At 33.9% G+C, this 19,873-nt stretch overlaps 1 protein-coding gene across 12 annotated transcripts in view; it reads right to left on the reverse strand.

Annotated features, from left to right (window-relative positions):
* Positions 1–736: 736 nt before the first annotated feature.
* LOC145283838 (uncharacterized) overlaps positions 737–19,873 on the reverse strand; it is a 240,039-nt gene continuing 220,902 nt past the window's right edge. For 10 of the 12 annotated variants that reach the window (XM_080132947.1, XM_080132941.1, XM_080132936.1 and 7 more), the window contains 4 exons: positions 10,150–10,214; positions 7,509–7,578; positions 3,346–3,417; positions 1,142–1,419 (listed from right to left, as the gene is read on the reverse strand). In XM_080132947.1, the coding sequence (XP_079989073.1) occupies positions 1,285–1,419; positions 3,346–3,417; positions 7,509–7,578; positions 10,150–10,214 (342 nt within the window). In that variant the 3' untranslated portion in view covers positions 1,142–1,284. Of the gene's footprint in view, positions 1,420–3,345; positions 3,418–7,508; positions 7,579–10,149; positions 10,215–19,873 lie in introns of all 12 variants that reach the window. The other 2 variants (XM_080132940.1, XM_080132937.1) reach the window with 1 other exon arrangement.

Raw genomic sequence — 19,873 nt, forward strand, 5'->3', positions numbered from 1 at the left:
AGAACTTTCTTAAGATGAGGATATTTCCTTAGGAATCTTTTACTTCGGTCGACTGGTCAAGATCAAAGTGTAGTATCTGTTCTTCAGATGCTGCACTTCTATTTCTTGTTCTCTTTCGGTGGAGGAGAAATCCTTCACGACTGAGACAATTTTTATTTTTGTACCTTTTCTCCACGTTAAAAAACGACCCTGGTCTCTAACTCTGTCCCGTGGGGAGGCATAGTAAATAGGTACTTCGGTCGACTGTTGAACGGCCATCGACGGCAAAGAGGGAGGAGATGGGGTAGAGGAAATATTTTTTAGGGTTGCCATTTTGAACGCATAGATTTATTTCCTTGCCTGTCATTTTTTCTGTTTGTCAAGTCTGAAAATATATTTGTTTGTCAGCTTATTTTTTTCTTTGGTTTAGTTGCTTTTTTCTAATTCATCTAAGTTGTCTGCTTCCATTTAGATAGCACTTTGTCATTGACTAATCAAACTCTCAGAAATTGAATTACAAAAAAAAAATAATAATAATAATAATAAATAAATAATAAATAACTAATCAGAAAATAAAAAGTCACCCCCTCTTAATATCACCTTAAAAATTACTAAAAACATAACAAAAAAAAAATTGAATAAATAAAAAGTCAAGCAAACGTTTCAACGCTCGGCTGACACTGATGATTGCCGGTCTCGCCCGATACATGCTTGACGGAAATTCATGAGAATACGGGTAAAATTATGCAAGAATACCTTTTTTTGAGATGAGTAATTTGTATATTTATTTATTTATTTGCGGACTGTTATCCTCGTCTTCATGGTTGTTGTTTCATGATGTTTCGTCCAACTATTCCTCTGGTCTTTGTCAGGTGGTTAACCACGAATGCTGAGCATCTTAACTATATCCCTCCATAGTTATTGTCGTCTCACCATGTTTTGGCCAACTAATCCTCTGGCCAGCGCAGTAGATAGAGACGTTGAATCTGTACAGTTCCATGGGAACATTGTCTGAAGATAGCAGTTTCAATCCTACCCAGAGCCAGCCAGAGGATTAGTTGGCCAAAACGTGGTAAGATGACAACAACTATGGAAGGCAGTAATTGCTGGGAATACAGTAAAGAGACTCAGCATTCCTATCCTTTCACAGTTAACCACCTGAAGAAGGCCAGAGGAATAGTTGGCCGAAACAACTATGACGATGAGGATAACTGTTCGCAAATAAATAAATAAAGAAGTAATATATATGTAAAAACCGGTTTTGGAGTGAGGACTTTTTTTTTTTTTGAATTGTTGAATTAGTAATCAATGTTTAGCCAAAAGGTAAGGTTCTGTCAGTTTAAAAACTTCATCTGTGGATATACTGTTGTGGTAGTAGTGGTATATTAGTTCTTCGACTGTTTCAAACAAAAAATCAGTTTTCATATAATACATGGTTTTCTGAAAAAAATAAAAAATTAATTATTGTTTAATATTAAAATTTTTTATTTTCTATAGATCTTAAAAAATTGATTAAACTATATAATGTTCCTCATGTTCCTTCCTTAATTAGTCTACACATCATACTTTGAAAAAGCCATTGCATTTTAAATATAGAACAGGCCTAAATGAGAAGTACTAATACTCAGAAAGTAATATTGTGCTACATAGTTCAATACAAATAATAAAATCACATTGTAAGAGGCGATGTTTAATTTACTCCTTCAGTTCAGCACCTCTTGGCAGACAATGTTTTTCTTTTTCTGTCCTGTTTCTTTGGAATGTTCCATTTTTTATGTAATGTTGCATTGATTTCTTTCTTCAGCAAAGAACCGCTGCATGTCAAAATTACTACAGGTTCTTTTCTCACACCATTACAATAATGATCATATATTATTATAATGATATTTAGAAATGAGGCTACATCAAAGGAAGGTCACTCATATTTTTTGTCTAGGGTTGTCAGATTGGATTTTTTAAAGCTAAATTTCATGAATTTGGGTTTTTTTTTTTTAAAGCAGTTTTGCCTTCAAAAATTGTATTTGGCTTTTTCAAAGTGTAACTAAGAATGGAACAGAAGCTATTTAACCGAAATATTTTTAATGTTGAAATATTATCATCATTATTATTATTATTTCTCACAATTTTTGAGATGAGGATTGATAATTCAGATTATAGGGATTATTATTCTCATCTTACACGTTATTCTAACAATTTTTGGGCCAGTGTAACTCTTGACCTTTCTCAGATACATCTTGTTGAACTCAGTAATTTTTATGTCAAACTCGGCAATCTGAATGAAATTATGGATGGAACTCTTTACTTAATCCATTCTGCTAGAACTGGTCAGAACTAAACACCCACTGCAAAATCAACAGATACCAGATCATTACAGGAATGGTCTAATCTCTGTTAAAAATCCCTAGTTAAGACGGTTTGATTTTTCAACTTTCAAAAGACTGTCATTTAAAACAGATTATTATTTAGCACTTTAACTGTTGTGCCACGTGTTCACATCAACTTCTATCTTTAAAACTTTTATTGAAAAAAAATCAGTTCAAGTAACTTGATTATGTAGTAGAGCTGACATCTATTCAGTCTAGCTACCTACAGTTCCAATCACTGCCTTGATACAGGTCCAGAACTGGGAGCAAGACTTTTCTACAAGCGCCGGTGGGAGCTTGTCGAATACTCAGCAGATGGTGGTGATCAGGCTGGCTTTGGTGGTGTGGGAGGTCATGTTGGTGATGTTCTCAACGTATGACCAAACGAAGTAGTCCAGTGAGTTCAGGTTGGGGAAGGAGGAGGAGAGCCAGTGAGAGAAAGATACAAAGTCATAACACTCCTTCTGAAGCCAATCCTGAGTCTCTATGGACTTGTGTGCTGCCACCGATCAGCTGATTACACCAGGCGATCACCGCACTCTTCAGCACATCCTTTGGTGTTGACTTTCAAGCTGACATGCAGTACCTTTGTGTGAGATTTCATAAAAATCAGCCTAGCTGTTTTCGAGTTCATAGGGAATGAACTAAGACTTCCTTTTATATAATGTTAAAGATTAATCCATGACACAATCATGTTGACACACTAGTTCTTGCCAGATCACCAAAGTTAAGCAATGTTGAGTCTGGCCAGTACCAAATGGGTGATCATTTAAGAAGGCGAGGTGCTGTATGTACCTTCTGGGAAGATTGGGTGTGTGCCCAGCACCCTCACCCTAAAAAAGGAACTCCTTGCTATAAAAGCATCTACGAAGTTGTGGATGGCCTATGCCAGGGGTTCAAGGCTAGGATGGATGGAAAGGTTAATCCTTATTTAAATTTCTCTCACAACATTTTTCAATCTCATCAAACATCAGTAAAAAAAAAAAAACAAAAAAAAACTTACCGAATTTTCTTTTTTCATGAAAATTTTAAACTTTTTGGCTCTTTTTTGGTTCTGTGAATAGACTACCAAAACCTAAAAGAATTAAAGTGTAGAAAAGAAAGTCTTTACCAAAAGTAGCAGTAGAAAAAAGTAAATTGCAGGCTGTTGTAAGAAAAAAAAAAATTGCCATTTTGTTGGCTTTGTTTAATAAGAAGAAAAAAATCATGAATGCAAAAACAAACTCTTTTTTTTAAATTTTAAAACAGTTTTATTTATGAATTTAAAACAAGTTCAGATGGCAAAAAATACCATAGCATGCTGAGTTAGCAGAGACATATACATTAATGGTTGAGTCTGGAATCTACTTACTTCATGCGCAGTAATTCTTTGATTCAGCTGAGACGTTGACTATTATGTTAGTTCACTTAGTACATCCCACGACATTGGATGAACATGTGTTACTGATAGCTGAATGCTATATTGAATAACCAGAGACAAGGGAGATAACTATATAGAAGACGGCCACCAAGTTCGATAACTCTAACTTCACATATCGGACTGTTCAAAAGTGGGGAAAAATACAGAAATATGATCCTATCACCCTCACCCCCGGTGCCTGCCTGTGAAACTCTGCTACTGACCTGCTTTCCAACTGACTACAACATGGTTCTCTTCAAATCCAATGTAAACAAGTTCTTACTGAGTCGTCCCCTTGAATAATGAAATTCTGCCCATTTTCCACCACTAACGATCACTATGCTGTTTTCTTGATTATCATATACTCTTATCCTTGAATGACCTTTTAGCCTTGATAAGTGGTGACTCCTCTGTAAAAAAAAATGTGGTAATGATTTAGGACAAAAAGACCGGTCATTATATTTTAGAGTTGGGTTTAGGTGTGGTGATGGATTTTGTGACAGATTACAGCAGCTGTGAACAGTTTGCAGACAGTCTTTGGTTTGTGACAATTGATGACAGTGAGAGTTGATTGAGGAGAGTTGTGAGTTGAACACAGTCAAATGCAGATGGTTTGGAAATCTTTAGAGTATCGAGATGAACTGACATCAAATGACAAACACTGTTTTGACAGAACGTAGATGTGGACCTTAACGTTGATGGTGTCACACAGGACCTTAGCATCAATGGTGGACCTAATGGTCGATGGTGTCATACACAAACCCAGATTGCGATTGATATTTTCAGAATATGTCAGAGTTTGTGTTTTTTGTTTTATTTTATTTTTATACTTGTGAACCAGTGTATCCGTTCAGCAGTCATTAATGTATGGGAGACGATGGTACGGCCAGAAGAAAAGACAAAGAAGAAATCCGTGGCACACAATGTTGGGGTCAGTGATTGTTGTCAAGCGGGGTAGTCCTTAGTAATTTTAGTAGTGTTTATGTTGGACTTGAAAACAGCCATATTGTAGTTAGGCGTAAAGCAAGCCAGCAGAACAGAGTTCCACGGACTGGCAATTCTAGGAAAAAAAAATTGTTCATGGAATCCATGTTTAGGTTTAAGCACAGATAGAGAGTGGGGCAATTATTGATCGTGGTTTTAACTAGATGAGTGTTTTTTGTGGAAGTTTGGCAAAGGAGAACCATAGATTGGAGCACAGATAAGCACTTACCGTGAAAATAACGAGAGAACAGAGACAGGCTGGCAACATTTCTTCTATGGGAAAAAGGTTGCAGGGAAGAGAAAAGGACATTACCAACTAGGTTACAAAGTCGGTTTTGAACTCTATCAAGGCAGGATAGGGTAGTCTGAGCAACTCCTGCCCAGATATGGCAACAGTACTCCATCCCAGAATGTACTTGGCTCTTATACAGGTAGAGAATTGCCTCGGCAGTGACAGTAGTCTAGTGGTTAACAACACAAGCTGAAAACCTAGGTGTGCCAAGTTCGAACCCAGTTTTTTCCACAGAAATACTTTCACTTAGGAATGTTGGCAACCTTTATGTGGTCTCTTCCATAAGTATCCGGTATCCTTCTAAAAAGAATTCTTAATAGAAAGATGTCAGGGAAACGAATGCCAAAAAAAATCATCATGAATGATGTACCTGCTCCTCCTCCTCCTACTATTACTACTACAACAACAACAACAACATATTTATTCATTTATTTGTTGACTGTTATCCTCATCTTCATAGTTGTTGTTTCACGACGTTTTGGCCAATTATTCCTCTGGCCTTCTTCAGGTGATCAACCGCGACAGGATAGGAATGTTTAGAATAGTGTATCCTCAATAATTACTGCCTTCCATACCTGTGGTCGTCTCACCACGTTTTGGCCAACTAATCCTCTGGCCGACTTTGGGTAGGATTGAAACCACTATCTTCAGACAATGCTCACCTGAAACCGTAGAGATTCAACACCTCTATCCGCTGCAGCTATGAAGATGAGGATAACAGTCCGCAAGCAAATAAATAAATATACAAATTACTCATCTCAAAGGATTCCAATAAACAAATAAAACAACAAAATCATCATGAAATACTTTCACTTAGGAATGTTGGCAACCTTCATGTGGTCTCTTCCATAAGTATACGGTATCCTTCTTAAAAGAATTCTTAAAAGAAAGATGTCAGGGAAATGAATGCCAACAAAATCATCTTCATCAAAAATGTTGATCCCCCTCCTCCTCAACAACAACAACAACAACAACAACAACAATCATCAACAGCAATGGTTTAACATCTCTTTTACATACTGGAATGCATTGGACTGCTTTAAAAAATTGACTTCCAAACTAACCTCTTTCTGGCCATGTACTTATTTATCCCTCTTTCTCTCAAGTACATTTTCATCACTTCCTCCCGTTGTTTTCTTGGCCTTCCCCTTTGAACTAGACCTGCTTCCTCGACTGTCCTACACCTAACAACTCAAGGACTCTTATCCATCCTTTTAACGTGGCCATACTATCAAAGTCTCCTCCTGTTTTGCACATATCTTCATATATTTTCCAGATTTAATCTTCATGTAGGAATATGTGTTCAAAACAAGAGACTTTATTGGTCTAGACATTGAATTGAAAGAATTGATGAGACTTGTTTGGTCAGTAAACTTAGAACAGGGTCAAGTTGTATAAATTATTTAACTGGAATTCATTATTGAGATGAGTATTATTTATCAATTCTATTTATTGTGGACTATTATTATCCTCATCTTTTCTTAGTTGTTTCACGACGTTTCAGCCAACTATTCCTCTGCCCGTCGTCAGGTGGTAACCATGACAGGATAGAAACTCCGAATCTCCTAACTGCATCCACTGCAATTACTGCCTTCCATAGTTGTTGTTATCTCACTACGTTTTGACCAAGTAAGACTCTGGCCGGCTTTGGCTAGGATTGAAACCGCTATCTTCAGACAATTCTCACCGGGGCCCATGGCGCAGTGGATAGAGATGTTGAATCTCTACGGTTTCAGGTGAGAATTGTCTGAAGATAGCGGTTTCAATCCTACCCAAAGCCGGCCAGAGGATTACTTGGTCAAAACGTAGTGAGACAACAACTATGGAAGGCAGTAATTGCAGTGGATGCAGTTAGGAGATTCGGATTTCCTATCCTGTCATGGTTACCACCTGACGAAGGGCAGAGGAATAGTCGGCTAAAACGTCATAAAACAACTAAGAAAAAACGAGGATAATAGTCCGCAATAAAATAAAAATTAAGTTCAAGTTGGCCAAATTAAACTAATAAGGAGGGATTGTAGAGAAAGAGGAGTAAAATTCTACCCATTTTCCACCACTAACGATCACGATGCGGTTGTTTTCTTGATTATTGTACGCTAATTAACTCTTATCCTTGAATGGCCTTTTAGCCTTGATAAATGGTGACTCCTTTGTAAAAAAAAAATGTGGTATTGATTTAGGCCAAAAAGACTGGTCAATATATTTTAGAGTTGGGTTTAGGTGTGGTGATAGATTTTGTGACAGTCTACAGCAGTCGCGAACAGTTTGCAGACAGTCTTTGGTTTGTAACAATTGATGACGAGGAGAGTTGTGAGTTGAACACAGTCAAATGCAGGTGGCTTGTCAAAAGGTTAGTCTGGAAGATGATTTCCAAAAGCCAATCCTATGCATGCAAGCATTTAAAACAGATGTTAAACCGATATTGTTGCTGCTGCTGCTGATGATGATGATGATTGTACAACTGGATAAGAAAACAGAAAAGATGACTTACTTTTGTGATTTCAGAGCTGTCACTATCTCGAACCAAAAATACTCCATCCTTTGCAATCTCCTCGATTATTCTAAAATTGAGTATAAAAAAAATCTATTACGATAAGAGTTAAGAGTCGTTTGTAAAGAAAAAAATGTAAAATTTTATAATTGTATAAATGACTATAAAACAATTGGAGACTTGATTCCAAATATTTCTCATATGTTATATCTCCCCTTTTTTTGAAATATGGTATGATTATAAATATCGTTAGTATCAAATAATCCTTATACACTGTGAAATTCATTTCATGTATGAAAACTAAACAGGGGAGAAATATTTGGAATCAATTCTTCCTTTGCTGTTATTTCAAATCACTTGAAACCATAGCAGCAAGTTTCACTCTTCTCTCAATCAAGGCCAGAGGCTTGCGAGAAATATATATATATATATATATATATATATATATATATAAATGGTGATTGAATAAAATATAAAATAGAAAAACAAATGTCAAAATGACCCAGACAAGATAACGTTAAAAGGTGCCAAAAATATAGGGCAAAAAAAGAGGTCAACTGAAATGTACAGATTATTACTTAAGAAAATATCAGCAGGAGTTATTAAAAGACACTAAAAAAAAAAAATTAAGGGGAGAGGAAGGCCGGTATCTGCAAATTACCGATAAAGCAAGTAATATGTAAGTAAATGCATATAGTAAAATATAAGTAAATATACACAGGATATGAATGTGTAGGTAGATTGATATATTTGACAGATAGGAATATTTAAACACTAAAACAGAAATTGCAGATAAAAAAAACGGCCAAACAAAGAAAAAATAAAGAATTAAAATAAAGGATTATTAAGTTATAAAGTATTAAGAAAGTATGTAGAAAAAAACGATAATGTTAAAGAAAAATTATATATATATATCTGAAATGTTAAAGTAATAGCTATGTAATTTCAAAATTACCATAATTAAATGTGGACATATGTTTACAGAAAGAGATCAGTTCGTTTTTAGAATTTATTATATTGTTACTTTGAGGAGAAGTAATTATAGTTATAGTTTCGGTTGTGCAGAGGCAACATGACTTAGAGCCTGGAGTATAAGATTTAACTTATTTTAGGATAATCTATTTGATTGAGAAGGGGGGTATTATTAGAATTAAGTTTTTAATTAAAGTGGTTAGAGAAGTTCCTTGGTTATTATTAGAATTATGGTTGTTAAAAGAAGAAATGTGGTTTGATATTCTTTTCTTAATTAATGTTGAAGTAGCGCCGATATATGTATGTACTTTATTAAAAGCTCGAGGTTTGAAATTAATATTAATTTGCTGATTTGTATAAGAAACTAGTTTGAATTTTGTTCATTGTGTTCAACAAAGGGTGGGACAATGATTGTACGAGGACTTTTTTGGAGGGGATAATGAGTGTTGTTAGTGTTAGGATGGATGTTAGGAGAAATATTATTATTCTCATTAATATTATTATCATCATTATTATTGCTAGTTGTATGATTGTAGATGGAGGGGCCGTTCGAGTGGTTTATTGGATTAGTAACTATATCAGATGGAGGATGGGAAGAAGGATAACTTGAAGACAAAATATTAGTGTCTGTTATGGGAGGATTGCATGGGAGCTCAGTAATTGTGCATGAATATATAACATCTTTATGGATGCAATCATTATTGAGCGGGCAAAAATATTTGTTATTACAATTACAGTTAGTTTTAGGTTTAATTGGGAAAGGGATTTTTTGGGCTGATTAGTTTTTTTGTTATTAGATGTTAAGATTCTTTGTGCTAAATTAGGCATTGTTGAATAAGAAATCCTTATTGAGTTTTTATTGAAAATAGAACTATATCTGTGTGGGTATTTGAAAGAGTTTTGTGCAATGTTGAAGAATTCCTTAGGTATATTAGTTTTGACATTTACGCTAAATGGAGGATTAAACCAAATATTTTTCTTTCTCCTGATGCGACTGGGTGGGTTAGAGGTATTACGATTAGTATTTTGGTTTGGATTATATATGTAGACTGGTTCATGGTTATTGATAGCAGCAGATCTTGTTATTTGAACTGGTTTCTCATGAGTCATATTGTGTGTGATTACAGATATAAGGCGGTCAGCAGGAGGAGCATAATGGTTGTATTTAATATTTTCATTGTGTCCTGAGTTCTTTAAGGCATTATTGAAGAAAGTAGCACTTTGATTAAAAGTTTTTATCAGCAGAAAGAGCAGAAATTCTTCTATAGACGGATGGTACTATAGATTTTATAATTGAGTTGGGGTGGTTAGAAGATTTATGGATGCATAAAAGCGTAAGGTTGGGTTTATGATACGGACTATGAGTTTCAGTGTTAAGATTAAGTGTAACATCTAGAAAATTTGAAGTTTTTTTTGTTTGGTTCGATAATTATAGAAAGGCCAAAGTTATTAAAGAAGTTATATAATTTTTTAATTGTTTTGTTGTACTGTCTTGGCCTGGCTGTTATAGTAAAAAGGGTATCATCTCTATAAAGATCCCCTTAATTGTAATTTTTATTTTATTTTATATATATATATATATATATATATATATATATATATATATATATATATATATATATATATATATAAACTTGTACCAACTCAAAAAAGGGATATAATTACTTACCTTGTAGCTTCATCTTTGTCGCCAGTGTAATAAATAGAATTCCAGTAATCTGTTTGAGATGGTTGCTTAAAGAGAGAAAAAATGCATACATATTGTAGAATTCAAAATAATTTAAAATTTGAGCACAAATATTTTTATGCATATGTGCCTTGGCGTACTTGTTTTCGTACATGTGTGTGTGTGTGTGTGCGTGTCTACATGCATGCATGTGTTTAATTATTTTTAACAGATGGAAACATTTGTTTCTGTTTTTTTTGTTTGTTTGTGTAGAAGTGCTTAAATTAACCATTGTGCAATATTTTAAGCTTTGAAATAAATATTACTTTCAGACAGGGTTGGCTTTCAAATTTACAAACTTAAAAATCATCTTCGAATTTTTCATGTTGAGTAAAAAAAAATGAACAGTTCTGAAAATATATGATAGTAAACATATTTTCACCTGACAACATAAGGATGGGCCAAAGTCTTATTTAGGCCTAACTTCTCCATGGTGTATGAAGTATTCCTAAATTTATGTCATGGAAACGTTGATAACTCAAAAACTGATCAGATTGAAATGTTGCATGGTGGTTACAAAAGAGTGTCAGATCTATACAAGGTGCCTTCAATAAGTTTCCAGATTTTTTGTACAGGCATTTAAAATTCTTGTAGACCCTTGAAAATTCAGTATGTTATTGCTATACATCTTATGAGATGGCTGGCCAATTTTTATGATTCCAGGTTCAAATGAACAGCTACAGCAGGAATTAAAATACACCCTACTAAAGCGAGATTGTCACAGATGCAATCTGGACATGAGGACAATTTAGAAGAAGATATGCAATAATATTCTGTTTTAAACTTGGAAAATAAACATATGGAATGCTTCAGACTGCTTTTAAACTTAGAAAAAATGCCACAGAAATGTATGGAATGCTTTGGACTACTTTAAAACCATCTTGCATTAATCAAGCATCAATTTTTGAGTGGCATAAGAGATTCAAGGGAGGTAGGGAATCTGTGAGGGATGATGAGAGGCGTGGGAGGAGTAAGGAAGTCCGAACACCAGAGTTAAATAAAGAACTTCATGGATAAGGATCGTGTGTCTATAGAGACAATAAGTGTAGAGTTTGATGTCAGTGTGGGAACGGTACACACAATTATTTGCAAGGAACTGAAGATGCGGAAGATTTGCACAAAGTTTGTACCAAGGGTGCTAAGAGAAGATGAGAAAGAAAGACGTTGTCATGGCATCAAGACAGTTCCTCACCCTCATTATAGTCTTGACCTTGATCCCTGTGACTTTTGGTTATTCCCTTAGAGGCTGTCATTATGTGACGATTGGGGAAATGAAAACGGCTGTGATGAAGGTCATTGACATGCTCACACAAGAGAACTTCCATGGGGCTTTCCAGAAGTTGTTGGAATAGTGCAACAAGTGCATTGCAGCCGGAGGAGATTACTTTGAAGGGAACTAGTCTCATGTGTGTACTATCAATAAAAGTGCCGATACGAAAAAAAAGCCAAGAAATTTATTGAAGGTACATTGCAATTAGAAAAATTCAGAAATCAAACTTCCATCAAAATCTCGATTATGACCAAACTTTTCAAGGTCAATATGTGTAACATTGTCCATGAACCAACCCACATTGTGCGCAGTTTCAGTTGCAAAAGAGATCAAGACAAAGAATAGGAAATGACTCCAACTTGCTTGTTCTTTGTAGCAACATTTATTTTTTCATTGGTTCAGTCGTGACGTCACCCACGTAATCTTGAACGTTCTCCATGTCTCTCACATGATTGTTCTCTCTCTCTCTTTTTTATAGTCTTTTTTTCTTCCCACTTTGCATACATATACATCTGCATATTCGCATATATTCTGCACATATCAAGGTCATATAAGACACAGCTCTTAGTAAGCTAAAATATAGTCAAGCATCGTCTACAATCAAACAGAAGCAAATTTATCGCCACAGTTTGACTTTCATCATTTCTTTAACTTTAAAATATTTATTTGCACAAAATATAAAAATACACAATGAACAAATTAGGCACACAGCCATTCAAAAGTGTGGGGATAATAGTTGTCGTTGGTCATCCTTGGTTTCAAATACTTAAAATTGTCAAAACTACTCTTAACTAGAAATATTTCAGTCACCACAATACCACATTCACTCCAGGAGCTGTCCTACTTAAAATAAACCCAAATTTGAAAAAGTTTTATTGAATTATTTATAGCAATAACTAGGGCTGCGACAACAGCATATTCTTTTCATTGTTTTGACTCTCAAGTATATATCTGACACAGTAAGACACAGTCAATCAACCGAGAATCACATCAATCTATATAAAAACATATAAGATATTAATGGATATATACTCAAAGAGTAAAAACAATGAAAAGAATATGCTGTTGTCACAGCCCTAGTGATTACATTTCATTGGTGAATGAAATAGAGAATAAATAAGAAGTAATAGAAGTTGGTTAAGACCCCCCCCCCAATCTTTTCTAAATATTAAGACTACCCACTGTTTTTCAGTTTGCTGAAAATAAGCAGGTCAACTTCTAAGTGGGAGTGAGATCTGTGTGGGAGAAAAGAAAAAGATGGGGGTTGGGGAGTGGGTATGTACGTTGATTAAGTAATGGTTGATATTTGGATCAATTTTGGTGACAGTTGGTCGAATCATGTGGATGCTAGGCCGTACACAAAAAAAAAAAAAAATAGCGTTTCTACACTATCAGAACGAAATTTTGTAGTCAATAAATAGTTTTCAGATAAAAAACAATAATTTGTACTGATTTTTTTTGTCAATTCTAATAAATTACAATGTTAGCTTCCAAATTATGCAGTCAAAATTACCTGAACATTACTGAATTATTAAAAAAAAAAATCAAACAATTCTAATCATGTTAGCAGGTGAAAAATTGCGGCCATCTTGTTTTTATAAAATAAAGCGAAATGAAAACATAAACAAGGGAGTGGAAGTAACTCTAACCTTGACTTAAATCCGTTTTGTAAATTGGGTTTGTCTCTGACAGGAACACATTTGCAAATCTGCCAAAAGTCCATGGACAAGCAGGAAATCAAAAATACGGATTTTATTTCAATAAAAATAATAAATAGAATATTTGATTCAATTTCATCAAGTCCATTTGGAAAATTCCAAAAAATTTTCCTGAGTTTTCCAAGAATTATTGGGAGGAAATTACCTCCCTTTTTAACTCTCCTGCTTCTTACATAATCAAATCCAATCGTTTTCTTCAAATTCTATTTCTTTTAATAAATAATTTTCTTCCTTATCGATTTTTGTAATGTTTGGATAAAATCATCTTAAAAATACAAGGGATACATAGATACCATTGTTTCATGTGAAATTCAGTTTTACGATTTCCGAGATTTTGTTGTGATAGTGTAGAAGCACCCAAAAAAATATAAATAAAAAACTTTTTAATAAGACTTACCGAATGTACTGAATTATGATGCATTAAATTAATGTAATTAAATTAATGCATTTTTAATAAGACTTTCCAAATGTACTGAATTATAATGCATTAAATTAATGTAATTAAATTAATGCATTTTTAATAAGACTTACCAAATGTACTGAATTATAATGCATTAAATTAATGTAATTAAATTAATGCATTTTTAATAAGACTTTCCAAATGTACTGAATTATAATGCATTAAATTAATGTAATTAAATTAATGCATTTTTAATAAGACTTTCCAAATGTACGGAATTAACGTATTAAAAAAAAAAAGGTATCCACCGTACAGATATATAAGTCATAATGAGAAGATTGAACAGAATATTTGATTAAAACAATTTCTCAAAAAGCTCTCAGATTTGTAGTTTTAATAAACAAGTAATCGCGCATCATTTCTAGTGATTAACGACCTGAATGTTCAAGTTCGTTCCACAAAAATTACTTTTATTTAGGATGTTAGCAACCTTCTCATGGTTCCTCTCGTAAGTACCCGATGTCTTTCTAGAAAGAAATCTGACGACAAAAATATTGGGGAACCTAATGCCAACAATAGAATCATCGCATTCATATGATGTTTTGATTGAAACAACTAACTACAGTGTGTATGATAGTGCGTTGTTATTACATTTTGAATAAAGTACCTGATGTCTTTCTAGAAAGAAATCTGACTAGAAAAAATATTGGGGAAAACAATGCTAACAACAGAATCTTTAAGAAGATGATGATAATGATGACGACGATTTTTTGTGTAAATGGTTCTATAGTAACATGCTTACAACAAATCGCATAGACCAGGTTTGTCCACATTGGGTAGTACCTGTTTTGTGCTGTCATCATAAGGCCATTCTCCAAACTACTCACTTTTCTTTTCTTAGACAGTATTACATTTGTTCTGTTTTTTGGTGTCTTTATTTTCTTCTTTAAACCAATTAATCAACTCAAAAGAAAATGAATTACATTTGTTCTGTTTTTTGGTGTCTTTATTTTCTTCTTTAAACCAATTAATCAACTCAAAAGAAAATGAATTAAACAGCATGAGTGCAAAACTTATCTAGGCAGACATTTGCAGCAATGTGAATATTCAATGACAAACAAGTTGGATCTGAAATGACTCTTCTAACCTGCGGGTGCTGGGTACATGTTCCCTTTCCCCTTATCCCTGCCTCCAGGTGTGTATGTACGTGAGTGTGGAGAGAGGGAAACACACAAAAGAAAAACAACTGTTTTTTTTTTCTGAACAACTCCAATCAGCTTCAACTAAGAAGATCAAAATTGAGTAAAAAACATCAAATGCCAATGTTTGAGGAAGGAGACAGGAAGTCATTCTTTAATGAAATAAAAAAATGTCACCCAACTACTCCAGTCATAAATAGTTTTAAGTTTTAATCCTCATAACATTAACAATCTTCAGTTTTTCATAAGAGAGAAAAGGAAGGTAAGATAAGACATAGAAGAAAAGAGAAAGGCGAGAAAGGCGATTTGCAAGAAACGGTTCTCTTTATAAATAAAACTATCAGACAAAATTTTAGATGTCTGGATATGTTTCTTGTTAATATGTAATTTTGATAAATAAACATTGAACTATCATTTTTTATATACTATTAATCGAATTAAGATAAAATTTTAAAAAAGTAAAACTAAAATGAATTTTTAAAAATTAATTAATTTTTTTTTAAACATATAAACATGACTATATTTTGAACTCAACCTAGATAATGCTCGGTAAATATAGCTAGTTGATTTGTATAGCATTTGCTTTATGGATAAAATTTATCATTTTTCTATACATAGAACAAGAAATGACAAAATGAAATATTGATGGCCATTTCTGAAGTTAATAATGTGAAATATTTTCCCCAGTGAACGTTGGGAGAGTGGAAGTACATAATAATGACTGAGTAAGTTATCCTCCTACTTCCTGTAAGTATGACTTCTTTAAGAGAGTAACTTTGTTCAGAAATAGTGTAGGAATTTATGATTTGAAACCGCTTGATAATTTTCGGAAATATCTGTCAGGTACGGGTATTTTAGATTTGTATAGTGCTTGTGTTTGTATTTCTATAATGTCTTTTTGCAGAGGGGAAAACCAACTTAGTTTTATTAATATAACATGTGTCAAAACAGTTTTTCACTTTTTCTCTTGTTTCATATGCATGCATATAAACTATGATAATAATAACCTGAAATGATAAAATTAATAAAAATACAAAATAACATATAATAAAACAGAATACTTAATGCAATTCATAAATCCGTATTTTCATAAGAACAATTATGAGTCTGTAATTTGAAAATTTGGGTTTGTATTACTGTACACATAGATTCAAAAAAGTTGTCAAAAAAAACCCAAGTATATAACAAATAAATGTTATCAAAGGAAAGATAAGTTACTTTTCTACCTAACTGGATAATTTTCTAGTGTTTTTATTTAATGTAACATGTTTATTCACCTCGAAAAACATTCAGCGTTTACCGATGTGTTGGAAAATTAAAAATAGCACCCGACACTCTCTTTTGCACGGTAAGTTTAGGAAAATGATTTAAAGATAAAAAACTAGACAAAATACTATTAGAAAATCGTTCAATATATGTTACCATGACATAGGCTGACATATATTCAGTGGGTTTTTAACAGTATTTTGTATATATTTTATTTTTAACTCATTTTCCCAAACTTATGCTCTTTCTAAACAGTTCAATTCTTGTAAGAAAAAAAAAATACTCAAGCTGAGATCGAAACCAAAACCTGAAGACAGTGAGTCAAGTAAGATAACCATTAGGCCAGCTTAACATGATCTTTAAAAAATGCTTTCAAACCTACTCCTATTCTTAACATAATGTGAACGGTTTCAATTTCAAGTCTGTAGATGAAAAATTCGTTGAGTATATAGGTTGAGAAATGTCCTCACACACAGACACATTCTCACTTTGATAGATAGCTAAATAGCTAGCTAGATAGATGGATAGATAGATATCTAAAGGAGCCGTTTTGTGTGTGTGGGGGGGGGGAACTCCATTGCTAGTTTAATTTCATGCATGGTCTTCAGTTTGTACTGATCATATATAATTACATGTATTTTGTCTGTTTCATTCTGTAACCTGACATAAAATTGGACACCATTGGCAGGAGTCTCTCATGTTGCTCATCACGATACTTAGACCTTTCCTTTAAGCCATAATTGTTAATCTGAGTTAAGACTGTTGAGTTATTTCCTCTTGTCTATAGATAAAAGAAAGTTTGCTTGGAGCATTCTCCTCTTGACTATTGTTATTGTTGTTGTTTTAGCTTCCTTTGACAAGATGGCGGCTTAACTGAGACTGGGTGTTTGAGGCAGGAGTACATTAACACATGAATTCAGGATTATGTTCTATCTGTATAAAAGAGCTTCTTTAGAGGTTGTTTCTGCAATAGTGCTCGATTATTAGTTGTAATGAAAAAGTCCTGGACTGAGGAAATTGGTTGTTGATTGTTTTTGTTTTATGCCATATCAACCCTTTTCAGGTTATTTAATGCCAAATCCAGTGATTTTGAAGAAAATTTTTTTTACTAGAATATATTTGTTTTTTTCAAGTCAGTTTCTATTTAACCCATAGTTGTGACCCTAACAGGTACTACCACTCCAGGTCAGAGTGGACCTGAGAGCAATGGCAATTAAAGGGTGGCTTCACAAGCTGGGGCCTCACCACTGGATATAGTTTAAGATCATATCCAGGACTCCCCCATTGAGGGACTTTTATCCTCTGAACTCGGGGGGGGGGGGGGGGCAGTCAGTGTATTCTAATGCCTCACCGACAGGGCCGAGACTGAGGAAGCTTGAAAGAAGCTTTATTTTACTGAGAACTAAACAGGGAACGAATCGCTGTGAATCTGCAGTTTATTTAAAGAAACAAGGAAAGAAAACTCAAGGGAAGTTACTCACTTCCGGAGATTTTAAGCAGAAGTTTAAGAGCTCTCTTTTTTTTCTCTCAGCACGCTAGTCTAATTTCATTTGTGGTTCATTTTTGTTCCTTATGTGGTCTTTGATTTGTGCTGATCAAATATATTTATTTGTAGTTTGGCCTGTTACATTCTGTAATATAAAACAGTAGATGCATATGTGTCTGTCTGTGTGTAAATATTTAACTGATAAACTCTTAAACTACTGATCACAAAAATTGAAATTAGCAGGAAATAGTAATCATACACCAAGAATCGTTTATAACGAGTAAAATCTTTGTTTGGATCGATGAATAACGTGTACAAAAATATATCGACAAGTCGAAATGCAAAATGTTCATTTCAACTTGCTGGCATATTTGAATTAGTTTGCGCATGCATAAAACTAATCATAGTTAAAAGTGGTTTAATTTTAAAACTTTTTTTATCTGTCTGTCAGGTGTGAATGTGGCTAAATGGTAGGTAATGTGGCTGGAGCGCTAAATGTTTTGGTTTCAATTCTAGCTGATGGCACTAAGTCGTTTAATTTTAAAACTTTCTCATTTGTCTGTCAGATTAGCTCAAATGGTAGGGAAAATGGCTGAAACACTAAATGAGGGAATGTGGCTGAAATGCGAAATGTTTGGAGTTCAATTCTAGCTGATGGCACCCAACTCATTTTTTTTTTAAATCAGTATTACATAATAGGCACAATATTATATTCAATAGAGAATTAGCTCTGTAATAATAAATACGAAATCTGCGTGAATGAAAATATATTTAAGCATATTTTGCATTGGCAACGTCAGCTAGTCTGTAATAAAATGAGGCACCATGTAGGTGATAATGATGCTTCGATCTTTTCTTTTAAACCCCAACTGCATGAATTCAGAATTATTTTCTATTCATATAAAAAAGCCTCTTTGTATGGAGATTGTCTTTGCTTCATTACAAGTCTAATTTCATTTGCGGCCCATTTTTTCCTTTATTTGGTCTTTGGTTTTTACTGATCAAATATATATATATATATTTTTTTTTTACACAGTGATCACCAATTATCAAGTGTTTACTTAAGGGGGCGGTTCATTAGGAATTTGTTAACGTTGGACTTGAAGACATCCAAGTTGTAGTCCAGTGGGAAGCAGGCAGTCGGAACAGAGTTCCACAGGTGTGCAGTTCTAAGAAAGAAGCTTTGTTCATGGAATCCACGTTTTGATTTAGGCACAGATAAAGAGTGGGGGAAATTTTTCACAGTGGATTCAGCTAGACGGGTGTTTTTCGTGAAAGATTGGCGAGGGGGGACCAGAGATTGGAGTTCAGACGAGCACCTGCCATGGAAATAACGATAAAACAAGGATAGGCTTGCAACGTCTCTTCTGTGGGAGAGAGGTTGCAGGGTAGAGAAAAGGACATCCCCCACTAAGCCACGAAGTCTATTTTGTACTCTGTCAAGGCAGGATAGGCTGTTTTTAGCAGCTCCTGCCCAGATATGGCAACAGTATTCCATCCATATATTTATCTATTCTAAAATAAGATGGGATACCATTTGTAGGATGCTGATGGTGTTTAAAGAAACTCCTGCCAATCATGGTACTCAGATCTTTCTTCTAAGCCCCATAGCTTTTATGTTTGTTATTATTTTTTACATGGCTTTGTGTATGTGACAACCCCAGGCTTTATTTTACCTGTGATCATGCTGCAGGGATAGTGCTTATCTATTTTATATGTAGAAATGAAAATGAACCATCACATGCATTGTGTTGAGTGTTTATAAGAAAGAATGTTGATCAATATTTGTTTCAATGACCTATAACTTGGAAACCAAGCATTGGTGAACCTACATACATACATATGCAAAACACTCCTGAAGTTATGCCATAATTATCAGCCAGGCCATGTAAGCAGCAGTGGAATGGGTAAAATATTATCTGCTTCTGAATTATTTTATAATTGTACAAAGTAAATAAAATTATATACCAAAATGTTTAATAGCATGCTAAATTGTGCATGCATTGGTATTCTAAATTTTAATTATTTATTTTTACTTTTTGGAAATCGCTCCTGACAAGGTATGAAGTCACTTTATGTAAAGAGCTAAGAAAAACGAAAGATGTTTATTACAAACGCAGGTGATGTGTATTGACCTTAGTTTTAAAAAGATCAAAGCTGTAAGTAGCTATAGCTATAGCTACAGGCAAAGCTATAGCTATAGGCAATATATAGCTATAGCTATAGGCAATATATAGCTATAGCTATAGCTACAGGCAAAGTTATAGCTACAGGCAATATATAGCTATAGCTATAGGCAATATATAGCTATAGCTATAGCTACAGGCA

Source organism: Euprymna scolopes, chromosome 8, assembly GCF_053919585.1.
Source record: "Euprymna scolopes isolate OS-2025 chromosome 8, ASM5391958v1, whole genome shotgun sequence".
Taxonomy (NCBI): Eukaryota; Metazoa; Mollusca; class Cephalopoda; order Sepiida; family Sepiolidae; genus Euprymna; species Euprymna scolopes.